This window comes from Oncorhynchus mykiss, chromosome 16 (genome assembly GCF_057628025.1).
Source record: "Oncorhynchus mykiss isolate SJ-2025 chromosome 16, ASM5762802v1, whole genome shotgun sequence".
NCBI classification, from domain to species: domain Eukaryota; kingdom Metazoa; phylum Chordata; class Actinopteri; order Salmoniformes; family Salmonidae; genus Oncorhynchus; species Oncorhynchus mykiss.
In genome coordinates, this window is record NC_143037.1 from 65089528 (window position 1) to 65114885 (window position 25358).

Below are 25358 nucleotides of genomic sequence, written 5' to 3' on the forward strand. Positions count from 1 at the left end.
TAGGTCCACGCAAGGATAAAATAACCAACCAACCCACACACACCCACACCAACTCAAAGAAAGCACAACTACTCAATTCAGATCAACACAGGCTGATTCAAAGAAAAAACAATCAAACTAGGTTTTGGACTAGAATCTGACTTTAAAACATACAACACAATGAGTTCTGGGCTGCGTTCAGTACAAAGAGACGTAATGCAATTTTCAACTAAATGGAAACAGTGCTGTGCTGAACAACCAGTTGAAAAATGGGGAGTGGTTGGGTTGGTGGTTGGGGAATGCTATCAGCATGGCCGCTGCCCTTTAAATACGTCACTTATTGCTTCAAGCCACATCCCACCACACCCACCAAACGGAGCAAACGTCCCTCAAAGTCTGTTCAAGAACGTTGAAGAGCACTTTGGGGAAACGTGTCGTTCAGTACAAGCGCAACGTTACGCAACGCTGCAAATGTTTAAGCAAACTGAACAAACCCCTGGTCTTGCCAAAGATTAGAATTGAGGTCATGCAAGCTTTTGAGTTGAGTTGTATCACATTAAATCCCCACACTTTGAGATACAAAGACCAAGCTGTGATACCATTTCACTCTCTCAAAACAAAACTCATATGGGATACCGAACTTTAAAAGAAAGAAAATGCAAACACAGATAAATCATAAGCAAATCTGCTCACATATCCCAGCGCAGTTTCCTCTATGGAGAGAAGAGGGTTTGGACGAAACATAACGACACACAATGACAGAGACACACAATGACGACAACAGAAAAGAGGAAGAAAATAAAAGAAACAGACAACATCGGGTAAATAAAGGGATGGATAAAGATATGATCATGTGATACAGTGATGTGTGTGACAGCTGAATCCGCTGTGAGCAATCCTCACAATTCCTTAGACCAAGACAAATTGCTATACAAGGTTGCAAAATAGTCTTTTTCATGAACTTACAAATAATAGTTCAACTCGGTTAGTCCACTCAGTAACAATGGTCACTACTATTCCGTCAGCGGTTGTGGCATTGTGTGTCGTGTGTACACGTGGGCTGCTCTCAGGGTGGCTTCAGCTGTCACACCTACACTGTGTCTCTGCAGTACAGAGGTAAAGCACAGAGGTACGACTCACAGCTCAAAGGCCCTGATACATCCTGTGTCTAAAGACAGACACCAAACACACTTCCTCTCTCTCTCGCTCTGATCTGTTGTGGCCGACATACTCAATGGAAAAACTCAGCTTTTAATAATAGGTATAGAAAACAGAGGTTTTAGATTTAGATTGTGTGACAATAACGGTCTTTCTCTATCTCACACTCTTCCTCTCTCTCTCTCTCTGGAGCTGAGAGGAGGGGTCAGTGAAAATGTCTCAGTAGATTATTGTTAGACACAGAATGCAGCGGGTGGTTGTGTGTGAGCCATCATGTATGTAAGGTAGAGGAAAAAACAACATCCTCCAATCAACTGCCTGCTGCACATAGAAGCGTTATAAACACAGAAGTGACGTGTGGCGTGTCTGTCAAAGGGAAGAGAGTCTCTCAAATCTCACTCAAAGCTGTTTTTGTACCGCATGCTTTAACAGCGTATGTGGTGTCACACGTGGTGACATGCCAATTACTATTGCTACCTGTAATGGAAGACTCATTTCCCATAGATGCTGATACATCCTTCACTGTACTGGATGAGTCGTTGACAAGGTGGGCTCCTGGGGATGATTCTGTGTAACAGCAGCAAGCAGTTGGAGAGTGAGGATGCTGGCTTCGTGGCTTCGATGTAGAAGTTGCCCGTAACCATATCTGGGAACAGATAAGGATATCTGACCCTGTATCAGTGATTTAGGGCAACTTCTACATTCTCATGTTTTGTGCCCCCCTCTTCTGGCCCTCCATCTGGGAACTGGGGTGTGGGGGAGAGGGGTTCGGCGGTACAGTAAAGACGTGTGCTACTCTACCTGACGCTGAGCTCACGCTGTGTGATGGAGGGATAGAGGGAGGAGTTGGAGGGATGGAAGGAGGAGTATGAGAGTCTGTGTGCAGGTGGGGCAAGGTCAATAGTACCGTGTCAAATAGGTAACACCACAATAACAACACATCCCTTCATTGGTAACGGGGGGTGGAAGCGATACCACTTCAATTTGTTCAACTTTAGGCGATGAACTGAAATTGCATTTTAGGATCAGAAAACATTTATTTTAATTTGTGAACTGGAATTTCATTTCCGTCGCCTGAATTGATATAGAACTGACACACCAATCCTGCTAGCTATTAGTGCATGTACCACAAGTCACAGAGCAAAACGCCCCTGGTCTTTCTCAGGAAATCATGAAATGTAGAGGTATTACAGAAAATGCTTTCTTGTTCCACTAGAGGGGGAAATGGAGCTGGCATCAGTCTGGTTAGCTGGATATCTGGCATCAGTCTGGTTAGCTGGAAAGCTGTAGATCTGGTGTCAGTCTTGTTAGCTGTAGATCTGGTATTAGTCTGGTTAGCTGTAGATCTGGTATCAGTCTGGTTAGCTGTAGATCTGGTATCAGTCTGGTTAGCTGTAGATCTGGTGTCAGTCTGGTTAGCTGTAGATCTGGTGTCAGTCTGGTTAGCTAGAAATCTGGTATCAGTCTGGTTAGCTAGAGATCTGGTGTCAGTCTGGTTAGCTGTAGATCTGGTGTCAGTCTGGTTAGCTAGAGATCTGGTATCAGTCTGGTTAGCTGTAGATCTGGTGTCAGTCTGGTTAGCTAGAGATCTGGTATCAGTCTGGTTAGCTGTAGATCTGGTATCAGTCTGGTTAGCTGTAGATCTGGTATCAGTCTGGTTAGCTAGAGATCTGGTGTCAGTCTGGTTAGCTGTAGATCTGGTATCAGTCTGGTTAGCTGTAGATCTGGTATCAGTCTGGTTAGCTGTAGATCTGGTATCAGTCTGGTTAGCTGTAGATCTGGTATCAGTCTGGTTAGCTGTTCATCTGGTGTCAGTCTGGTTAGCTGTAGATCTGGTGTCAGTCTGGTTAGCTAGAGATCTGGTGTCAGTCTGGTTAGCTGTAGATCTGGTATCAGTCTGGTTAGCTGTAGATCTGGTATCAGTCTGGTTAGCTGTAGATCTGGTATCAGTCTGGTTAGCTGTAGATCTGGTATCAGTCTGGTTAGCTAGAGATCTGGTGTCAGTCTGGTTAGCTGTAGATCTGGTATCAGTCTGGTTAGCTGTAGATCTGGTATCAGTCTGGTTAGCTGTAGATCTGGTATCAGTCTGGTTAGCTGTAGATCTGGTATCAGTCTGGTTAGCTGTTCATCTGGTGTCAGTCTGGTTAGCTGTAGATCTGGTGTCAGTCTGGTTAGCTGTAGATCTGTCAAGCTGTATACAGTATAAGGAGAGATCAAGGGAGGAACTCTTACCTCCTCCAGCTGGCTGTGGACGTGCTGTACGATCAAGTCTATGGCCACCATGTTGCCTCCTCCTGCCAGTATACGACACACACAGGAAGGGGAAGTGACATTAGACAGTGATTATATTATGTTGTGTACATTATAATGGTTTAGGGCACTAAGTCTACTTTTTACGTTGTCTCCAATTGACGTCAATGCATGACTACGTCAACATTTGAGTTAAGTGGAAGTTCTCCTCTGAATGTCTACATGTAAGGGAGAATATGTGTAAGCAAATGTGCGTGTGTGTGTGTGTGTGTGAGAGCACATGGTCATACATGTTACTTCAGTCTGTGTGCTGGTTCCGAATCTTACCGCGTGGTACCACAATGTCAGCCAGTCGCATGGTTGGCTCGATGTACTGCTCAAAGGCGGGCTTCACAAACTTATTGTACTGTTTGATGACTCCATCGATGTCCCGGCCACGCTCTGTGATGTCCCTCTGCAGCCGACGCACCAGACGGATGTCTGAGTCAGTCTCCACAAAGATCTTCATGTCCAGCAGCTGTGGGGAGGGGAGAACACAAAACATGAGAAACACACACACACACACACCATGAGAAACACACACACAATGAGAAACACACACACACACCATGAGAAACACACAAACAAACCCACCATGAGAAAGACACACACCATGAGAAACACACACACACACACACACACACTATGAGAAACACACACACCATGAGAAACACACACACACACACCATGAGAAAGACACACACCATGAGAAACACACACACACACACCATTAGAAACACACACACACACACCATTAGAAACACACAAACACACACACCATGAGAAACACACACCACTAGAAACACACACACCAAGACAAACACACACACCATGAGAAACACACACACACAACATGAGAAACACACACACACCTTGAGAAACAAAGACACACCATGAGAAACACACACACACCATGAGAAACACACACAGACACCATGAGAAACACACACACACACCATGAGAAACAAACACACACCATGAAAAACACACACACACACACACACACAAACACACACACACCATGAGAAACACACACACCGTGAGAAACACACACACACACACCATGAGAAACACACACACCAAGAGAAACACACACACCATGGGAAACACACACACCATGAGAAACACACACACACACCATGAGAAACACACACAAACACACACCATGAGAAACACACACATACACCATGAGAAACACACACACACACCTTGAGAAACACATACACACCATGAGAAACACACACCATGAGAAACACACACACACACACCATGAGAAACACACACACACACACACACACAAACCATGAGAAACACACACACACACACACACACCATGAGAAACACACATACACACCATGAGAAACACACATACACACACACACCATGAGAAACACACACACACACACACACCATGAGAAACACACACACATACCATGAGAAACACACACACACACACACACCATGCCAAACACACACACCATGAGAAACACGCACACACACACCATGAGAAACACACACACACCATGAGAAACACACACCATGAGAAACACACACACACACACCATGAGAAACACACACACACACACACAAACCATGAGAAACACACACACACACACACACACCATGAGAAACACACATACACACCATGAGAAACACACATACACACACACACCATGAGAAACACACACACACACACACACCATGAGAAACACACACACATACCATGAGAAACACACACACACACCGTGAGAGACACACACATACACACACCATGAGAAACACACACACACACCATGAGAAACACACACACACACACACACACCATGAGAAACACACACACACACCATGAGAAACACACACACACACACCATGAGAAACACACACCCACACCATGAGAAACACACATACACACACACCATGAGAAACACACACACAACCACCATGAGAAATACACACACCATGAGAAACACACACACACACACACCATGAGAAACACACACACACACACGAGAAATACACACACACCATGAGAGACACACACATACTATGACAAACACACACACACTATGACAATCACACACCAAGCCAAACACACACACACACCATGCCAAACACACACACCATGAGAAACACACACACACCATGAGAGACACACACACACACTATGACAAACGCATACCAAGCCAAACACACACACCATGGTAAACACACACAAAGACACACACACACACAAGAGGACTCACATACATACACAAACCATGACAAACACACACTGCCAATGTACAGGGACATCTGATTCTTACCTGTAACAGTTCTTTATCTGCAAAGGCCATGATTCCCTCAAAAATGATAACACTGGCTCCATACACTGTTTTCTGAGAGGGATGAAACACGCTGTGGGTTTAGTATGATTTTGACTAGAGGTCGACCGATTATGATTTTTCAACGCCGATACTGATTAATCGGCCGATTTTTATTTATTTATTTGTAATAATGACAATTACAACAATACTGAATGAACACTTATTTTAACTTAATATAATAATACATCAATAAAATAAATTTAGCCTCGAGTAAATAATGAAACATGTTCAATTTGGTTTAAATAATGCAAAAACAAAGTGTTGGAGAAGAAAGTAAAAGTGAAATATGTGCTATGTAAGAAAGCTAACGTTTTAGTTCCTTGCTCAGAACATGAGAACATATGAAAGCTGATGGTTCCTTTAAACATGAGTCTTCAATATTCCAAGGTAAGAAGTTTTAGGTTGTAGTTATAGGAATTATAGGACTATTTCCTTCTATACCATTTGTATTTCATTAACCTTTGACTATTGGATGTTCTTATAGGCACTTTAGTATTGCCAGTGTAACAGTATAGCTTCCGTCCCTCTCCTCGCTCCTACCTGGGCTCGAACCAGCAATACAACGACAACAGCCACCATCGAAGCAACGTTACCCATGCAGAGCAAGGGAAACAACCACTGCAAGGCTCAGAGCGAGTGACGTTTCAAACGCTATTAGCGCGCGCTAACTAGCTAGCAATTTCACTTTGGTTACACCTTGAAGTCATAAACAGTGCAATGCTTGACGCACAACGAAGAGCTGCTGGCAAAACGCAGGAAAGTGCTGTTTGAATGAATGTTTACGCGCCTGCTTCTGCCTACCACTGCTCAGTCAGATACAAGTATCTAAGTATGCTTGTATGCTCAGTCAGATTATATGCAACGCAGGACACGCTAGATAATATCTAGTAATATCATCAACCATGTGTAGTTAACTATTGATTATGATTGATTGTTTTTTACAATATAAGTTTAATGCTAGCTAGCAACGTACCTTGGCTTACTGCATTCGCGTAACAGGCAGTCTCCTTGTGGAGTGCAACGAGAGAGAGGCAGGTCGTTATTGCGTTGGACTAGTTAACTGTAAAGGTGCTAGATTGGATCCCCCGAGCTGACAAGGTGAAAATCTGTCGTTTTGCCCCTGAACAAGGCAGTTAACACACAGTTCCTAGGCCGTCATTGAAAATAAGAATGTGTTCTTAACTAACTTGCCTAGTTAAATAATACCGATTTCTGATTGTTATGAAAACCTGAAATCGGCACTAATTAATCGACCATTCCGATTAATCGGTCAACCTCTAATTTTAACACTTCCAGAAGTGTAGACCTAAAGTCTGTGGTGTTTTTGGTAACACGTCCACATTTCTGTGCTGTCACAATAGGTCCCTGTGCTGTTTATGTCTGGTAATGCCTATTAGTGAAACATGACTGAGTTTCAACTCTCTATCTTCCCCCATGCTAATGCTTAACAGGGCTAATCTTCTCATAGTTATGGGATAACTATAAAACATGTCAAGACAAACATGAATGGCTGCCGCTGTGCATCTAGGATTGAATGGCAACTTAATGTCATAAAACGACTCCATAACTCCAGATGTTGAGTAATCTAGACCAAGATTACACTGCAATAACCCTACCCCAATATCTAGACCAAGATTACACTGCAATAACCCTACCCCAATATCTAGACCAAGATTACACTGCAATAACCCTACCCCAATATCTAGACCAAGATTACACTGCAATAACCCTACCCCAATATCTAGACCAAGATTACACTGCAATAACCCTACCCCAATATCTAGACCAAGATTACACTGCAATAACCCTACCCCAATATCTAGACCAAGATTACACTGCAATAACCCTACCCCAATATCTAGACCAAGATTACACTGCAATAACCCTACCCCAATATCTAGACCAAGATTACACTGCAATAACCCTACCCCAATATCTAGACCAAGATTACACTGCAATAACCCTACCCCAATATCTAGACCAAGATAACACTGCAATAACCCTACCCCAATATCTAGACCAAGATTACACTGCAATAACCCTACCCCAATATCTAGACCAAGATTACACTGCAATAACCCTACCCCAATATCTAGACCAAGATTACACTGCAATAACCCTACCCCAATATCTAGACCAAGATTACACTGCAATAACCCTACCCCAATATCTAGACCAAGATAACACTGCAATAACCCTACCCCAATATCTAGACCAAGATTACACTGCAATAACCCTACCCCAATATCTAGACCAAGATTACACTGCAATAACCCTACCCCAATATCTAGACCAAGATTACACTGCAATAACCCTACCCCAATATCTAGACCAAGAAAACACTGCAATAACCCTACCCCAATATCTAGACCAAGATTACACTGCAATAACCCTACCCCAATATCTAGACCAAGATAACACTGCAATAACCCTACCCCAATATCTAGACCAAGATTACACTGCAATAACCCTACCCCAATATCTAGACCAATATTACACTGCAATAACCCTACCCCAATATCTAGACCAAGATTACACTGCAATAACCCTACCCCAATATCTAGACCAAGATAACACTGCAATAACCCTACCCCAATATCTAGACCAAGATAACACTGCAATAACCCTACCCCAATATCTAGACCAATATTACACTGCAATAACCCTACCCCAATATCTAGACGAAGAAAACACTGCAATGTGGGGGGGATGAATTTCTGTGTGTGTGTGTGTGTGTGTGTGTGTTCTCACCCAGTCCTTCTGGCGTCCGTGTGTGGTGAAGTCATACACAGGGATCTTTACACTCTTGCCCAGTTTGAGTTTCCTCAGTGTGTGTGCCAGCAGGCCAAAGTCAAAGGCATCCGGGTGGTCAAAGTTGTAGTCATTACTGGCTGCCGTGACCTGCTGCTCAGGAGTCAGAACCTACACACAACATTGGATGAATATTAAAACAACTTTAAATCAGGGCCGCTTCACAAGCAGAAGGACATCCCTGAAAAATCAGTGGATGGAAGCATGAAGATAACACAGGTACACAGTCATGTGCACGTGGACGTCCATGTCCACACACTCACCCTATCGGAGTGCCTCTCAACTAAGCTTCACTAAATTTAGGCGAGACGAGAATGCTGTGTCCCTCCTGTGAGGACTGTGCCAGAAGGTGTGTGTGTGTGTGTGTGTGCAAGCGCATGCACATTGCACTGGACCGTAGCCAGCCCTTTCAAATTCGAGCCCTGGTATTTGGACCTCTCCTACCCCCTCCTCTCGTGGTTCCATCATAAGCACTTTATAAGTAACAGTGTCATAGAAATCCAGCCACTCCAGGGCTTCTCCAGAACCAAGATGGGCCTGGGAAGCCAGAATGAGAGGTGTGATATCTCACAGTGGATATCCATTCATATTGAGTGAGCAGGAGTTAGAAGTTTCCCCAGATCACTGTAACTTGGTCACTACTTTTTGAAATCCCCCTAATGGTTAAGGTTTAGATTTGGGTTAGGGTAAACGGAACCTAGATCTGTGATGAATGGCAACTACCACTGCTGCTGATGTTCTACATGGAAATGGTGTTTGGTTAACTCACAACTGGTATTTGGTATCTTAAAGTGGCATTAGTTAAGATCCAAAGGTGGCTGGTAAAGCTGGTAACCTACAGTAAAGCTGGTGACCTACAGTAAAGCTAGTAGAGCTGCAGTAAAGCTGGTGACCTACAGTAAAGCAGGTAGAGCTGCAGTAAAGCTGGTGACCTACAGTAAAGCTAGTAGAGCTGCCGTAAAGCTGGTGACCTACAGCAAAGCAGGTAGAGCTGCAGTGAAGCTGGTGACCTACAGTAAAGCAGGTAGAGCTGCAGTAAAGCTGGTGACCTACAGTAAAGCTAGTAGAGCTGCAGTAAAGCTGGTGACCTACAGCAAAGCAGGTAGAGCTGCAGTGAAGCTGGTGACCTACAGTAAAGCAGGTAGAGCTGCAGTAAAGCTGGTGACCTACAGTAAAGCTAGTAGAGCTGCAGTAAAGCTAGTAGAGCTGCAGTAAAGCTGGTGACCTACAGCAAAGCAGGTAGAGCTGCAGTAAAGCTGGTGACCTACAGTAAAGCAGGTAGAGCTGCAGTAAAGCTGGTGACCTACAGTAAAGCAGGTAGAGCTGCAGTAAAGTCAGGCTGTCACTCTGTTACATAACACGGTAAGGGGAAGCTGATGACTCTTCTAATGATGGTTGCTTGGCCAATATCGTTCTCCTCGTCTTCACCCCCGCTCACCCAAATGTTGCTTCTTTTCCCCCTCTCTCATTTTACATCTACCCTCTTATCCCCTCAGGGATCTTTCCATCTCTTCAAAAGCCGGTCACTCAGGGCAGAGAGATAGTGAGCGATAGAGAGGGGGAGTAGAGCGAGATCGAGAGAATGGGATTACATGGTATTTAAACACTGTAGAAAACCATCTCCAGATCTCATTCAGATTTTGAGGGGAGTGAGAGGGAAGCATGAGTGCTGCTGCGTTGTTATTGTGCTGTTAAATATGTTATTATTATGTTTTATTGTCAAATAAAATAAAATAGTATTTGTCACGTGCGCTGAATACAACCTTATTGTGAAATGCTTACCTACGATCCATAACCACCAATGCAGTTCAAGAAAATATTTACTAAGTAAACTAAAGTAAAAAATGAAATAAAAAGTAACACAATAAAATAACAATAACAAGACTATATACAGGAGGAACCGGTTCTGAGTCAATGTGTGGGGGTACAGGTAAGTCGAGGTAATTTGCACACATAGGTAGGGGTAAAGTGACTATGCATAGATAAAACAGTGAATAACAGCAGTGTAAAAACAAAGAGGGGTCAATGTAAAATTATTATTGATTTTGTATTTATTTTATGTCAATGTAAATAGTCTGGATAGCCATTTGATGAACTGTTCAGTCTTATGGCTTGGGGATATAAGCTGTTAAGGAGCCTTTTGGACCTAGACTTGGCGCTCCGATACCACTTGTCGTGCGGTAGCAGAGAGAACAGTCTATGACTTGGGTGACTGGGCCTTCCTCCTTTTTTGGGCCTTCCTCTGACACCATATAGGTGCTGGACGGCGGGAAGCTTGGCCCCATAGATGTACTGAGCCATACGCACTAGCCTCTGTAGTGCCTTGCGGTCGGAGGCCGAGCAGTTGCCATAAAAGGTGGTGATGCAACCCGTCAGGATGCTCTCGATGGTGCAGCTGTAGAACTTTTTAAGGATCTGGGGACCCATGCCAAATCTTCTGTCTCCTGATGGGAAATATGTTTTGTCGTGCCCTCTTCACGGCAGTCTTGGTGTGTTTAGACCATGATAGTTTGTTGGTGATGTGGACATCAAGGAACTTAAAACTCTCGACCCACTACACTACAGCCCCGTCGATGTGAAAGGGGGCGTGTTCGGCCCTCCTTTTCCTGTATTCCACGATCAGCTCCTTTGTCTTGCTCACATTGAGGGAGAGGTTGTTGTCCTGGCACCAAACTAACAGGTCACTGACCTCCTCCATAAAGGCTGTCTCATCATTGTCATTGTCGGTGATCAGACTGTTGTGTCGTCAGCAAACTTAATTATGGTGTTGGAGTCGTGCTTGGCCATGCAATCATGGCTGAACAGGGAGTACAGGAGGGGACTAAGCACGTACCCCTGAGGGGCCCCCGTGTTGAGGATCAGGGTGGCAGATGTTTTGTTGCCTACCCTTACCACCGGGGGCGGCCTGTCAGGAAGTCCAGGATCCAGTTGCAGAGGGAGGTGTTTAGTCCCAGGGTCCTTAGCTTAAGAGGCGACTCCGGGATGCTGGCCTTCTAGGCAGAGTTCCTCTGTCCAGTGTCTGTGTTCTTTTGCCCATCTTAATCTTCTATTTCTAGCCACCGCGCTTCTACACCTGCATTGCTTGCTGTTTGGGGTTTTAGGCTGGGTTTCTGTACAGCACTTTGAGATATCAGCTGATGTATGAAGGGCTATATAAATAAATTTGATTTGATTTGATATTTTTATTGGCCAGTCTGAGATATGGCTTTTTCTTTGCAACTCTGCCTAGAAGGCCAGCATCCCGGAGTCGCCTCTTCACTGTTGAAGTTGAGACTGGTGTTTGCGGGTACTATTTAATGAAGCTGCCAGTTGAGGACTTGTGAGGCGTCTGTTTCTCAAACTAGACACTAATGTACTTGTCCTCTTGCTCATTTGTGCACCGGGGCCTCCCACTCCTCTTTCTATTCTGGTTAGAGCCAGTTTGCGCTGTTCTGTGAAGGGAGTAGTACACAGCATTGTACGAGATCTTCAGTTTCTTGGCAATTTCTCGAATGGAAGAGCCTTCATTTTTCAGAACAAGAATAGACTGACGAGTTCTTTGTTTCTGGCCATTTTGAGGCTGTAATCGAACCCACAAATTCTGATGTTCCAGATACTCAACTAGTCTAAAGAAGGCCAGTTGTATTGTTTCTTTAATCAGAACAACAGTTTTCAGCTGTGCTAACATAATTGCAAAAGGGTTTTCTAATGATCAATTAGCCTTTTAAAATGATAACACAACCTGCCATTGGAACACAGGAGTGATGGTTGCTGATAATGTACGCCTATGTAGATATTCCATTTAAAAAATATACCGTTTCCAGCTACAGTGGTCGTTCACAACAAAAACAATGTCTACACTGTATTTCTGATTAAATTTATGTTATTTTAATGGACCAAAAATGTGCTTTTCTTTCAAAAACAAGGACATTTCTAAGTGACCCCAAACTTTTGAAGGTAGTGTATAGATTCTGGGTGTAGTTATCCATTAATTCCAGTGTGCACCTAGCAAGAGGCTGTTGTTAAGCTGTGTTTCTGTACATGTGGTAGAGTGATACAAATAACCATGACATCATTCGGCCAGGTAAGCATAGTCTACTTTGTAATGAACATTTAATTGAGAAGGTTTTTGGGAAAACCTTTCCATTTCCCCGAAGACTTTTCATGAGCATTATTGCTAACGGATACACAGACGCGCACCACACACACAGATGGGGAATTCTCGTACGAATCACTGACGCATTCTATTCATGTCTTATGATAAACTTGGGCAAATTAATTAATTTTCAGAACATTTAGTTGGTTCCTTACTATGTTCAATACATTTTTGAATATGGTTGAATTACGTTTTAATGTCTGGATTCCGTGATTTCGTCTGCATTCTTCAGATTTTATAGTGCCCTACACAAGCACACACACATGCACACACACACACCTTGTAGAAGGAGTCCATGGAGAGCAGGACCACCCAGGGGACATCCAGAGCCTCTATGATCTTCCTGGCTACAGTGGTCTTCCCTGAGGCACTGCCCCCACACAGACCTGCAGGACACACAGGGCACAATGGAAACTCGGTGAGATGAACGAGGTAGACCACTTAAAACTCCTTGGTTCAACTGAAAGTAGCTTTTCAATGTCTACAGTAACTGAACCAGTCTCTTTTATCAGCAGAGCACTATCTGAAACATTTCTGTTCAGTGGTGTAGAAACCACTCCTGTCGTGTTCAAATATCAAATAATGACTTATGATGGGGCATCAATAACCGTTATCAGTTAACACGTTGATGCTTATTCCCAAGAAAGTTTCCTCTTGTAGCAGATGTTATCCCCTCTGCTTTCTAAAACAAAGCACAGGCACCCACAGCATCATAGAACAGCATTCAGGTGCATGACGTTGTGACAGTAATACGCAGTTTCATTCACAAGCAATTTGATCAGGAATAGAGCGCTGTGGATAGCCCTGCAGCTGATCTTAACCCTGTGACGTTCACCATGGCATGTGTGTGTCTTGACTTAGAGGGCTTGGGGAACAGGAGACAGGTCATTTTCTCACATAAAATAGACAAAGAAGCATTATTCTATTAAATAATCCTGAGGGTTCCTACCGATGACGAAGGCCTCTTTGGACTGGGTTCCATGTTCGTTATACCAGGGTGGGCGGCCGGCTGTGTAGATTGTCCGCTTGGATGTCCGCAGCAGGGGCGGTTCTGACTTGCACTGGCTGGTAGTCCGTTTCCTCGGTGACAGCCCAGAGCTGACGGAGGTGAGGAGTCTGTCCAGGGAGCCCTCTCCGCCCCCGCTGAAAAATAATGAGACAGAAGAGAAACATGTCACTTCCTCTTAACTTCAGCAGTATGAAAAAAAACCTGACACACTTTTGGTGTGAACTGTCCCTGTAAAACGCAGAATGTGTGAATATCAGATTTGAAAAGACAGCTCAAAGTTTGAGAATTGTTATCACAATTAGAGGTCGACCGATTAATCGGAATGGCCGATTAATTGGAGCCGATTTCAAGTTTTCATAACAATCGGAAATCTGTAGTTTTGAACGCTGATTTTGCCGATTTATTAAAAAAAATATATATATTATTTTTACAACTTTATTTAACGAGGCAAGTCAGTTAAGAACACATTCTTATTTTCAATGATGGCCTAGGAACGTTGGGTTAACTGCCTTGTTCAGGGGTAGAACAACAGATTTTTACCTTGTCAGCTCAGGGATTCAATCTTGCAACCTTACGGTTAACTAGTCCAACGCTCTAAACACCTGCCTCTCATTGCACTCTACGAGGAGTTACGCGAATGCAGTAAGCCAAGGTAAGTTGCTAGCTAGCGTTAAACTTATCTTATAAAAAACAATCAATCAATCATAATCACTAGTTATAACTAACTACACATGGTTGATGATATTACTAGTTTTATCTAGCGTGTGCTGCGTTGCATAGAATCGATGCGGTGCGCATTTGCGAAAAAGGACTGTCGTTGCTCCAACGTGTACCTAACCATAAACATCAATGCCTTTCTTAAAATCAATACACAAGTATATATTTTTTAACCTGCATATTTAGCTAAAAGAAAGGTTAGCAGGCAATATTAACCATGTGAAATTGTGTCACTTCTCTTGTGTTCATTGCACGCAGATTCAGGGTATATGCAACAGTTTGGGCCGCCTGGCTCATTGCGAACTAATTTGCCAGAATTTTACGGAATTATGACATAACATTGAAGGTTGTGCAATGTAACAGGAATATTTAGACTTATGGATGACATCCGTTAGATAAAATACCGAACATGTAACGGATCTCGTCCTCCTCTTCTGAGGAGGAGTAGCGAGAAGGATCGGAGGACCAATGCGCAGCGTGGTAAGTGTCCATAATGTTTAATCAAAACACAACAGAACACTGGAACAAAACAATAAACGTGAATAAATGAAACAGTCCCGTGTGGCAACAAGCACTGACACGGAAGAAAACAACCACAACTCAAAAGTGAAACCAGGCTACCTAAGTATGATTCTTAATCAGGGACAACGATTGACAGCTGCCTCTGATTGAGAACCATACCAGGCCAAACACAGCAATCCCAAATTGAAGAACATAGATAACCCACCCAACTCACGCCCTGACCATACTAAAACAAAGACATAACAAAGGAACTAAGGTCAGAACGTGACAGAACAGTTCCGTATTTCACTGAAATAATAAACGTTTTGTTTTCGAAATGATCGTTTCCGGATTCGACCATATTAATGACCTAAGGCTCGTATTTCTGTGTGTTATTATGTTATAATTAAGTCTATGATTTGATAAAGCAGTCTGACTGAGCGATGGTAGGCACCAGCTGGCTCGAAAGCATTCATTCAAACAGCACTTTCATGCGTTTTGCCAGCAGCTCTTCACAATGCTTCAAGCATTGAGCTGTCTATGACTTCAAGCCTATCAACTCCCGGGATTAGGCTGGTGTAACCGATGTGAAATGGCTAGCAAGTTAGCGGGGTGCGCACTAATAGCGTTTCAATCGTCACTCGCTCTGAGACTTGGAGTAGTTGTTCCCCTTGCCCTGCAAGGGCCGCGGCTTTTGTGGAGCGATGGGTAACGATGCTTCGAGGGTGGCTGTTGTCGATGTGTTCCTGGTTCGAGCCCAGGTAGGGGCGAGGAGAGGGACGGAAGCTATACTGTTACACTGGCAATACTAAAGTGCCTATAAGAACATCTAATAGTCAAAGGTTAATGAAATACAAATGGTATAGAGAGAAATAGTCCTATAATTCCTATAATAACTACAACCTAAAACTTCTTACCTGGGAATATTGAAGACTCATGTTAAAAGGAACCACCATGTTCTCATGTTCTGAGCAAGGAACTGAAACGTTAGCTTTTTTTACACGCACTTTTATATTCTTCTCCAACACTTTGTTTTTGCATTATTTAAACCAAATTGAACATGTTTCATTATTTACTCGAGGCTAAATTGATTTTATTGATGTATTATATTAAGTTAAAATCAGTGTTCATTCAGTATTGTTGTAACTGTCATTATTACAAATAAATAAATTGGCCGATTAATCGGTATCAGATTTTTTTGGTCCTCCAATAATCGGTATCGTTATTGAAAAATAATCATTGGTCGACCTCTAATCACAATACCAGCATATGTTCTTTTGGACTTCGGACCAAGCAACAAAAATGACTGCATATACAACAAAACGCTGCATAGAACACACTGATATATGTGAGGACCATCAGGAGAGATACAGAAAGGCATTATGGGATATGTTGTTGTTTATGTTGGGACAACATAAAACATTTCACAACAGTCACTTTTGTAAAAATACCTGTCTGATTTGGGCTGTAATAAACGTTACTGACGTGATTCAGTATCACTGACAATGGCAACACCTCCATATCTATACTTCTACATTGATTTACACAGAGAACCAACAGTCAGAAGGAATCAGTCATCAATGATCGCATGTTGCTTTTTACGATGGACCCTTAATCAGTGCTCTGTTTACTCCAAGTACATTGTTTAACCTGAGTATACTGCTTCCTATACAAACCACATAAGTCAATCATGTGATAGAATCAATCCCCATCCCCCTTTCTCCATTTCTTCCCCTCTTCTCAATAACTTTCTCAAGGGTACGCAAGCTCACATCACAGTTACCATGCACATTAACACAGACAGGTTGTTGGTTTCTAAGACAAATGCAAGATCACTGGTTGGTTGTGTAAGTGTGACCTGAGGCTAAGCCTTTGTCCCCTGAGAGTCAGCTTGTCTTCACTGGTGGGGGAGGAAGGGGACTGTTGCGTCTGTTGTTGATCAGGGTTACAGTACATCAACACTTGGATAGTTACAACATAAAACAAATGAAACCCTGCTTATATGACTAGTATAACTCCTTATTTTAGTTACCACTAACTACTGAAATGCCTACCGTTGCTAAATGGACTCATAAACATGGCAAGGATCTTGCAAGATGAGCTCTCTTAGCAGACCCATCTTTGACAGAGAGAGTATAATGCTTCATTCATAACCAAGTGGGAATTTACCACATACGACTGGGAAAAAATCCAATTGAATGCCCCTCCAACTGGTAATTACTAGTGGGACTCCTCTATCATCCAGAGCTCCCACTTTCCCACAAGCTAACCTCTGACGTCACCTACAGTGGTTCGTCCTTTAAAAGTTGTAGCGTACTGCGGCGCTGCTTGCAATGTGCCGCAGAATTCTATGGCACGCTATTTAAGTGTGAACCACTGTTACCATTAATGCTAGTTAGTGCTAGTTTGACCACCAGAGGGTATATTTATCAGTTAACCCACTGTTCCTAGGCCATCACTGAAAATAATAATTTGTTCTTAACTGACTTGCCTAGTTAAAAAAATGACTGGTCAGGAGTGGCATACAGTACTACGGTAAGAGCAAAATAATCCTAATAAATAAAAATAATAAATAAAACCTTAGTGTAACAAGTAAGTAAAACTGAAGTTGTGCACAATTATCAGTTTCTTTTTAGGTTTTTGTCACCCATTGTCAGAGACATAGTAGGACTCAAAAGCATAATCAGTGCTCTAACTGCCCCTTGTGGTGGTCTGGAGCAAAGAAGTGATGACGCAGGGTACCGCATTAAACCACAAATTACCTTTAAGTCCCGCAGCATAATCACGCAACTTTTAGTGGAGCAACCACTGTACTAAGGTAATTAATTATCTTAATACCATCGTTTTCGGCAGTTCAATCAATCAATCAAATTTATTTTATATAGCCCTTCGTACATCAGCTGATATCTCAAAGTGCTGTACAGAAACCCAGCCTAAAACCCCAAACAGCAAGCAATGCAGGTGAAGAAGCACGGTGGCTAGGAAAAACTCCCTAGAAAGGCCAAAACCTAGGAAGAAACCTAGAGAGGAACCAGGCTATGTGGGGTGGCCAGTCCTCTTCTGGCTGTGCCGGGTGGAGATTATAACAAAACATGGTCAAGATGTTCAAATGTTCATAAATGACCAGCATGGTCGAATAATAATAAGGCAGAATAGTTGAAACTGGAGCAGCAACACAGTCAGGTGGACTGGGGACATCAAGGAGTCATCATGTCAGGTATTCCTGGGGCATGGTCCTAGGGCTCAGGTCCTCCGAGAGAGAGAAAGAAAGAGTTATATGCAACAACAAAATATAATTTAATAAATGTATTCATGGTTTTGAACACTATCATTTGTTTACAAGCATGATAGCTGTAGTTTTAGTTTATGGTTTAAGCAACTTGTTCACAATTAGACAATCTGCATTTCTCAACAACTTCAAAGCATGTGAATGCATCCAACTGGTATTTACGACTTCACAACGGGGAAATTCCTACCTCCCACTTGGTTACGAACACAGCATTGGTACTTTGAACCTGCCAGTGTAAATTTGTATGCACATAATGGATATGCAAATCTAACACCAACCCATACCCGATCGCTGGATGTCACAACATTAGAACAACTGTGATTGGTTCACAGATACTTGCAACAGACATTTATACACGTAGACCTACAGAGTGCATTCGTTTTCATTGGATGCATGGGCATGGGATGGCATCAGACCAAGAGCTCAATACAGGGAGGTGGGGAGGGCATTCAAATGCATCTATTACTATTCTACCAAGATCGCAGCCCCAACTCAAACCACACAAAGACTGTCTGACATGGAACAGAATACGCTGAGTGGAAAGTGCTTAGTCCATTCCCTCCAAAATACTACAGCCACCATGACTCGACATGTGAAATGCAACTTTGTTCTTAAAACATGCCCACAATAAGGATAGTCAGTCTCACACTCATTTGATTAAACTCAGTAGGAAAATATGCCTAAACCACTCAGTCTCAGTCTCAGATCTATTTGAAGTCACCACCAGTACAATCCAGGACAACCAAACTAACCTATCACATTCCTAACAAGCCTTTTACAAAGCCATTATGTCTAGAGGCGATTTAGCTGTCTAGCAGGTTAGTCCCCATGCAACCCTGGTGCCTAAACCATTTGTCTAAACACACTTCTAGCTGTCTGCCTTGTAGCTCCACTAAACGTTTCTTTATTTCTCTCTTTCTCTCCTATTCTCTCTCTCTCATTTCAATTCAATTAAATTTAAGGGCTTTATTGGCATGGGAAACATATGTCAACATTGCCAAATCAATTAACATCTCTCTCGCTCATTATATCATCTACTTACTGTATTAAGCGAGAGATCCATACCTCTCCCTTAGAGGTTTGTAAGAACCCGGAACCCATTTCTGTGGTAGGAGAAAGTCCTGGGTAGGTAGGTACGTAGTAGATGTTCCTGCCTGTTCTGGACTTTCACTACCTGTGTGGCTCCACTCCCCTGTGCTACCCCACCCCAAGGCTTTATAACCTAAATAACTTCAAGTGGAACAAGCAAGGGGTCAAAGGTGGCAGGCAGACATCAGGGGGAGGGCAGCAAGGTTTGAAAAGCTCAGTGTTTTCATACCAGACCCATCCCACCCAAGGCAGCTTGGAGAGGGAGTGGGGAGAAGTGCATGGCAGCCTCTGCATATCATTTGTTTTCTGCACGTGCTTTTCCCATTCTTTATGAAAAGCAACACAGAGATCCATCCAGACAAAGAAGGAGAGTTTATCTGGACTTTATACCGTATCTATGGATATTTCGAAAATACAGATGGTACCGTTAAAAATACTGTAAACAGTACCAGTCAAAAGTTTGGACACACCTACTCATTCAAGGGATTTTCTTTATTCATGCTATTTTCTACATTGAAGAATAATAATAAAGGAATCAAAACTATGAAATAATTTGTGGAATTTCTTTCCTTCTAAATTCATTTGAGCCAACCAGTTGTGTTGTGACAAAGTAGGGGTGGTATACTGAAGATACCCCTATTTGGTAAAAGGCACAGTCCATATTATAGCAAGAACAGCTCAAATAAGCAAAGAGAAATGACAGCCCATCATTACTTTAAGACATGGAGGTGAGTCAATACGGAAAATGTCAAGAACTTTGAAAGTTTCTTCAAGTGCAGTCACAAAAACCATCAAGCGCTATGATGAAACTGGCTCAAGTAACAGACACATCTCAACATCTACTGTTCAGATGAGACTGCGTGAATCAGGACTTCATGGTCGAATTGCTGCAAAGAAACCACTACTAAAGGACACCAATAATAAGAAGAGACTTGCTTGGGCCAAGAAATATGAGCAATGAACATTAGACCGGTGGAAATCTGTCCTTTGGTCTAAAGAGTCCAAATTTGAGATTTCTGGTTCCAACTGCTGTGTCTTTGTGAGACGCAGAGTAGGTGAACGGATGATCTCCGCATGTGTGGTTCCCACCGTGAAGCATGGAGGAGGAGCTTTGATGGTGCTTTGCTGGTGACCCTGTTGGGGATTTATTTCTAATTCAAGGCACACTTAACCAGCATGGCTACCACAGCATTCTACAGCGATACGCCATCCCATCTGGTTTGCGCTTAGTGGGACTATCATTTATTTTTCAACAGGACAATGACCTAACACACCTCCAGGCTGTGTAAGGTCTATTTGACCAAGAAGGAGCGTGATGGAGTGCTGCATCAGATGACCTGGCTTCCACAATCACCCGACCTCAAACAAATTGAGATGATTTGGGATGAGTTGGACTGCAGAGTGAAGGAAAAGCAGCCAACAAGTGCTCTGCATATGTGGGAACTCCTTCAAGACTGTTGGAAAAGCATTCCAGCTGAAGCTGGATGAGAGAATGACAAAGGTGTGTAAAACTGTCATCAAGGCTAAGGGTGGCTGCTTTGAAGAATCAAAATTATAAAATACATTTTGGTTTGTTTAACACTTTTTTGGTTACTACATGATTCCATATGTGATATTTCATAGTGTTGATGTCTTCACTATTATTCTACAATGTAGAAAATAGTAAAAATAAAGAAAACCCCTGGAATGAGTAGGTGTGTCCAAACGTTTGACTGGTACTGTATATGTTTGCACCCATCTCAGTAAACTAATTTATTGCGAAGGCCTAGACTGAAAGTCAATTTATGCTTGATCTGAAAATGTGTTAGGAGGCTCCATATGGAGGGTGGGATGCAATTGTGGAGCCTCCAGAGGCATGCAGAGGCCAAATCGAGCTCATCGTCATGCGCCTCCCAAATGTTGTAACAATGCGTAGGGCTCTGTATAGCTCCGCATTGACATGATTGGTTGACGGTAGGTGGGGGCGGTACATCCTGTATAAACACAAACTGACTTCCTTGACAACAGCTCTGCACTGCTCCGTGAAGCGCAAGATTTCACCAGCGACGACACACTGAGCGTAAATATATATATTGATTGCAATTGTTCCCGAATGAGTGAGCGTTCATGTGTAAAGGATTAGCATTTCAATTGTTATAATTATCACTTTGTAGTGACTTCTTAGTCGACCCCCACTTCCCCTTTTGTCTAACAAGCCGCCATGCCGGTTTAGCCCACTAGGGCACATTCTCCTATCATTACATTTACCTTGTTTGTTTGTTTATGCATTTCCATTGAATTACTTAGTTAGTAATAAATAAATGATTTAAGACAATTTATGTATGGATGACTCATAGTGAAGACTGGTTCGTGCAGATAACCAACAATTTATGATGTTTGGAATGAGACAAACGTGAGGTAAAGTAAATAATTCATTAATTCGAAGACTAATTGATCAGATAAAATATCTGAAAGTTATTTTAGGAAATGATAACTTTGTAATCTGAATATTTTTCCTTGGTGCCCCGACTTCCTAGTTAATTACAGTTACATTATTAAATCAGTTGATCACGTAATAATAATTACAGGGAATCTTTGATAAAAACTATCAGTCTTCAGTTAATGATAGTAAAGACACGACAGTACAGAAAAGGTATGACAAATGAAATACTGGATACCGCCCAACCCTAATCTGGGTTATCAATTAAAGCCAAGCCAGGGTGCCATAAAACATGCCTCACTCCATAGTTACACAGATACACACATTCTTACACATAAATGTGTCAATTACGATCTCACACTACAATGCGCACAAAAATGCAAACATGAAAGTCTATATAAAAGAGAGCAGCAAACAAGAGAAAACTATCTAGTCCAGTTGGAGGAGCTATCCAGGCCCCCCTGGCGCTGATAATAACAGTAAACAATATGGTGGGTCGTGACCGCTCTTTCCTGTGGATTTCTGAATATAACGCGACAAACAAACGGAGGTATTTTGGGTATAAAAATAATCTTTATGGAACAAAAGGAACATGTGTTGTGTAACTGGGAGTCTTGTGAGTGAAAACATCTGAAGATCATCAAAGGTAAACGATTAATTTGATTGCTTTTCTGATTTTCGTGACCTAGATACTTAATGCTTAGTGTACATAATGTTATGTTATGCTATCGATGAACTTACACAAACACTTGGATTGCTTTCGCTGTAAAGCATAATTTCGGAATCTGAGACGACAGGTGGATTAACAAAAGGTTAAGCTGTGTTTTGCAATATTGCACTTGTGATTTCATGAATGTGAATATTTTTTAGTAATATTATTTGACTGTGGCGCTATGCTATTCAGCGGTTGCTGACGAAAATGATCCCGCTAACGGGATGGGTAGCGTCAAGAAGTTAACGAGTCTGAAGAGCCCGATGTGAATGATATACTGCTTACCGGGAACAGGCCCAGATCCCCATCATTTGTGTGAAGAGAAGGCAGAGAAAAAAGGGGCCAGAGGGCGGGCAGCCTTCTGAGAATTCGTAAGCGATCGAATAAACCCCCACTTCCTTCCATTCTGCTAGCAAACATGCAATCTTTGGAAAATAAAATGCTTCACGGAGTCATGGCTGAACGACGACATTATCAACATACAGCTGGCAGGTTATACGCTGTACCGGCAGGATAGAACAGAGGCATCTGGTAAGACAAGGGGCAGCAGACTACGTATTTTTTGTAAATAACTGCCGGTGCACAATATCTAAGGAAGTCTCAAGGTTTTGCTCACCTGTGGTAGAGTATCTCATGATAAGGTGTAGACCACACTATCTACCTAGAGAGCTTTCATCTGTATTTTTCATAGTTGTCTACATACCACCACAGACTGACGCTGGTACTAGGATAGCACTGAATTAGCCGTGTTCTGGCATAAGCAAACAGGAAAAGGCTCACCCAGAGGCGGCGCTCCTAGAAGCTGGGGACTTTAATGCAGGGAAACTTAAATCCGTCTTACCAAATTTCTATCAGCATGTTAAATGTGCAACCAGAGGGAAAAAACTCTGGACCACCTTTACTCCACACACAGAGCTGCATACAAAGCTCTCCCTCACCCTCCATTTGGCAAATCTGACCATAATTCTATCCTCTTGATTCTTGCTTACAAGAAAGAATTAAAGCAGGAAGCACCCGTGACTCGAACAATAAAAAAGTGGTCAGATGAAGCAGACGCTAAACTACAGGACTGTTTTGTAGCACAAACTGGAATATGTTCAGGGATTCCTCCGATGGCATTGAGGAGTACACCACATCAGTCATTGGCTTCATCAATAAGTGCATAGATGATGTCGTCACCACAGTGACCGTGTGTACATACCCCAACCAGAAGCCATGGATTACATGCAACGTCTGCACTGAGCTAAAGGCTATAGCTGCCGCTTTCAAGGAGGGAGACTGTAACCCGGAAGCTTATAAAAAATAAAAAATCCCGCTATGCCCTCCGACCAACCATCAAACAGGCAAAGATTCAATACAGGACAAAGATAGAATCGTACTACATCGGCTGTCCAGTGACACGAGCCTACCAGACGAGCTAAACTACTTCTATGCTCCCTTCGAGGCAAATGACACTGAAACTTGCATGAGAGCACCAGCTGTTCTGGAAGACTGTGTGATCACGCTCTCTGCAGCCGATGTGAGTAAGACCTTTAAACAGGTCAATATTCACAAGGCCGCAGGGCTAGACGGATTACCAGGACAAGTACTGCGAGCATGCGCTGACCAACTGGTAAGTGTCTTCACTGACATTTTCAACCTCTGCCTGTCCGAGTCTGTAATACCAACATGTTTAAAGCAGACCACTATAGTACCTGTGCCCAAGAACACTAAAGTAACCTGCCTAAATTACTACCGACCCGTAGCACTCCTGTTGGTAGCCATGAAGTGCTTTGAAAGGCTGGTCATGGCTCACATCAACACCATTATCCCAGAAACCCCAGACCCCTCCCCTTGCAATCCGCCCTAACAGATCCACAGATGATGCAATCTCCATTGCACTCTACACAGTCCTTTCCCACCTGGACAAAATGAACAACTACGTGAGAATGCTATTAATTGACTACAGCTCAGCGTTCAACACCATAGTGCCCTCAAAGCTCATCAATAAGCTAAGGACCCTGTGACTAAACACCTCCCTCTGCAACTGGATCCTGGACTTCCTGACGGGCCGCCCCCAGTTGGTAAGGGTAGGTATCAACACATCCGCCACACTGATCCTCAACACAGGGGCCCCTCAGGGGTGCGTGCTCAGTTCCCTCCTGTACTGCCTGCACTCATGTCTGCACGGCCAGGCACGACTCCAACACCATCATTAAGTTTGCCGATGACACAACAGTGGTAGGCCTGATCACCGACAACGACGAGACAGCCTATAGGAAGGAGATCAGAGACCCTGGCCTTGTGGTGCCAGAACAACAACCTCTCCCTCAACGTGATCAAGACAAAGGAGATGATTGTGGACTACATTAAAAAGAGGACCGAGCATGCCCCCATTCTCATCGACGGGGCTGCAGTGGAGCAGGTTGAGAGCTTCAAGTTGGTCCAAGCACACCAAGACAGTCATGAAGAGGGCATGACAAAACCTATTCCCCCTCAGGAGACTGAAAAGATTTGGCATGGGTCCTCAGATCCTCAAAAGGTTCTACAACTGCACCATCCTGACTGGTTGCATCACTGCCTGGTATGGCAACTGCTCGGCCTACGACCGCAAGGCACTACAGACAGTAGTGCAAACGACCAAGTACATCACTGGGGCCAAGCTTCCTGCCATCCAGGACCTATATACCAGGTGGTGCCAGAGGAAGGCCCTAAAAATTGTCAAAGACTCCAGCCACCCTAGTCATAGTAGACTGTTCTCTCTCCTACCGCACGGCAAGCAGTATTGGAGCTCCAAGTCTAGGTCCAATAGGCTTCTAAACAGCTTCTACCCCCAAGCCATAAGACTACTGAACATCTTATCAAATGGCTACCCAGACTATTTGCATTTCCACCCCTCACCCCCCTC

At 43.1% G+C, this 25358-nt stretch overlaps 1 protein-coding gene across 9 annotated transcripts in view; it reads right to left on the reverse strand.

Annotated features, from left to right (window-relative positions):
- Nucleotides 1-25358, reverse strand: part of uckl1b (uridine-cytidine kinase 1-like 1b) — a 62504-nt gene that overhangs the window by 22866 nt on the left and 14280 nt on the right. For 2 of the 9 annotated variants that reach the window (XR_016487478.1, XR_016487477.1), the window contains exons 2-8: nt 13685-13878; nt 13015-13121; nt 8541-8711; nt 5730-5801; nt 3715-3904; nt 3370-3431; nt 1939-2013 (exon numbers count right to left, since the gene is read on the reverse strand). Coding sequence is in view for 6 of the 9 variants with exons in the window: in XM_036947518.2 (XP_036803413.1) it covers nt 673-692; nt 3370-3431; nt 3715-3904; nt 5730-5801; nt 8541-8711; nt 13015-13121; nt 13685-13878; nt 19294-19352 (875 nt within the window). In the remaining 3 variants the exon portion in view is untranslated. Of the gene's footprint in view, nt 1-672; nt 693-1938; nt 2014-3369; nt 3432-3714; nt 3905-5729; nt 5802-8540; nt 8712-13014; nt 13122-13684; nt 13879-19293; nt 19541-25358 lie in introns of those variants that run through there. The other 7 variants (XM_036947520.2, XM_036947516.2, XM_090203747.1 and 4 more) reach the window with 5 other exon arrangements.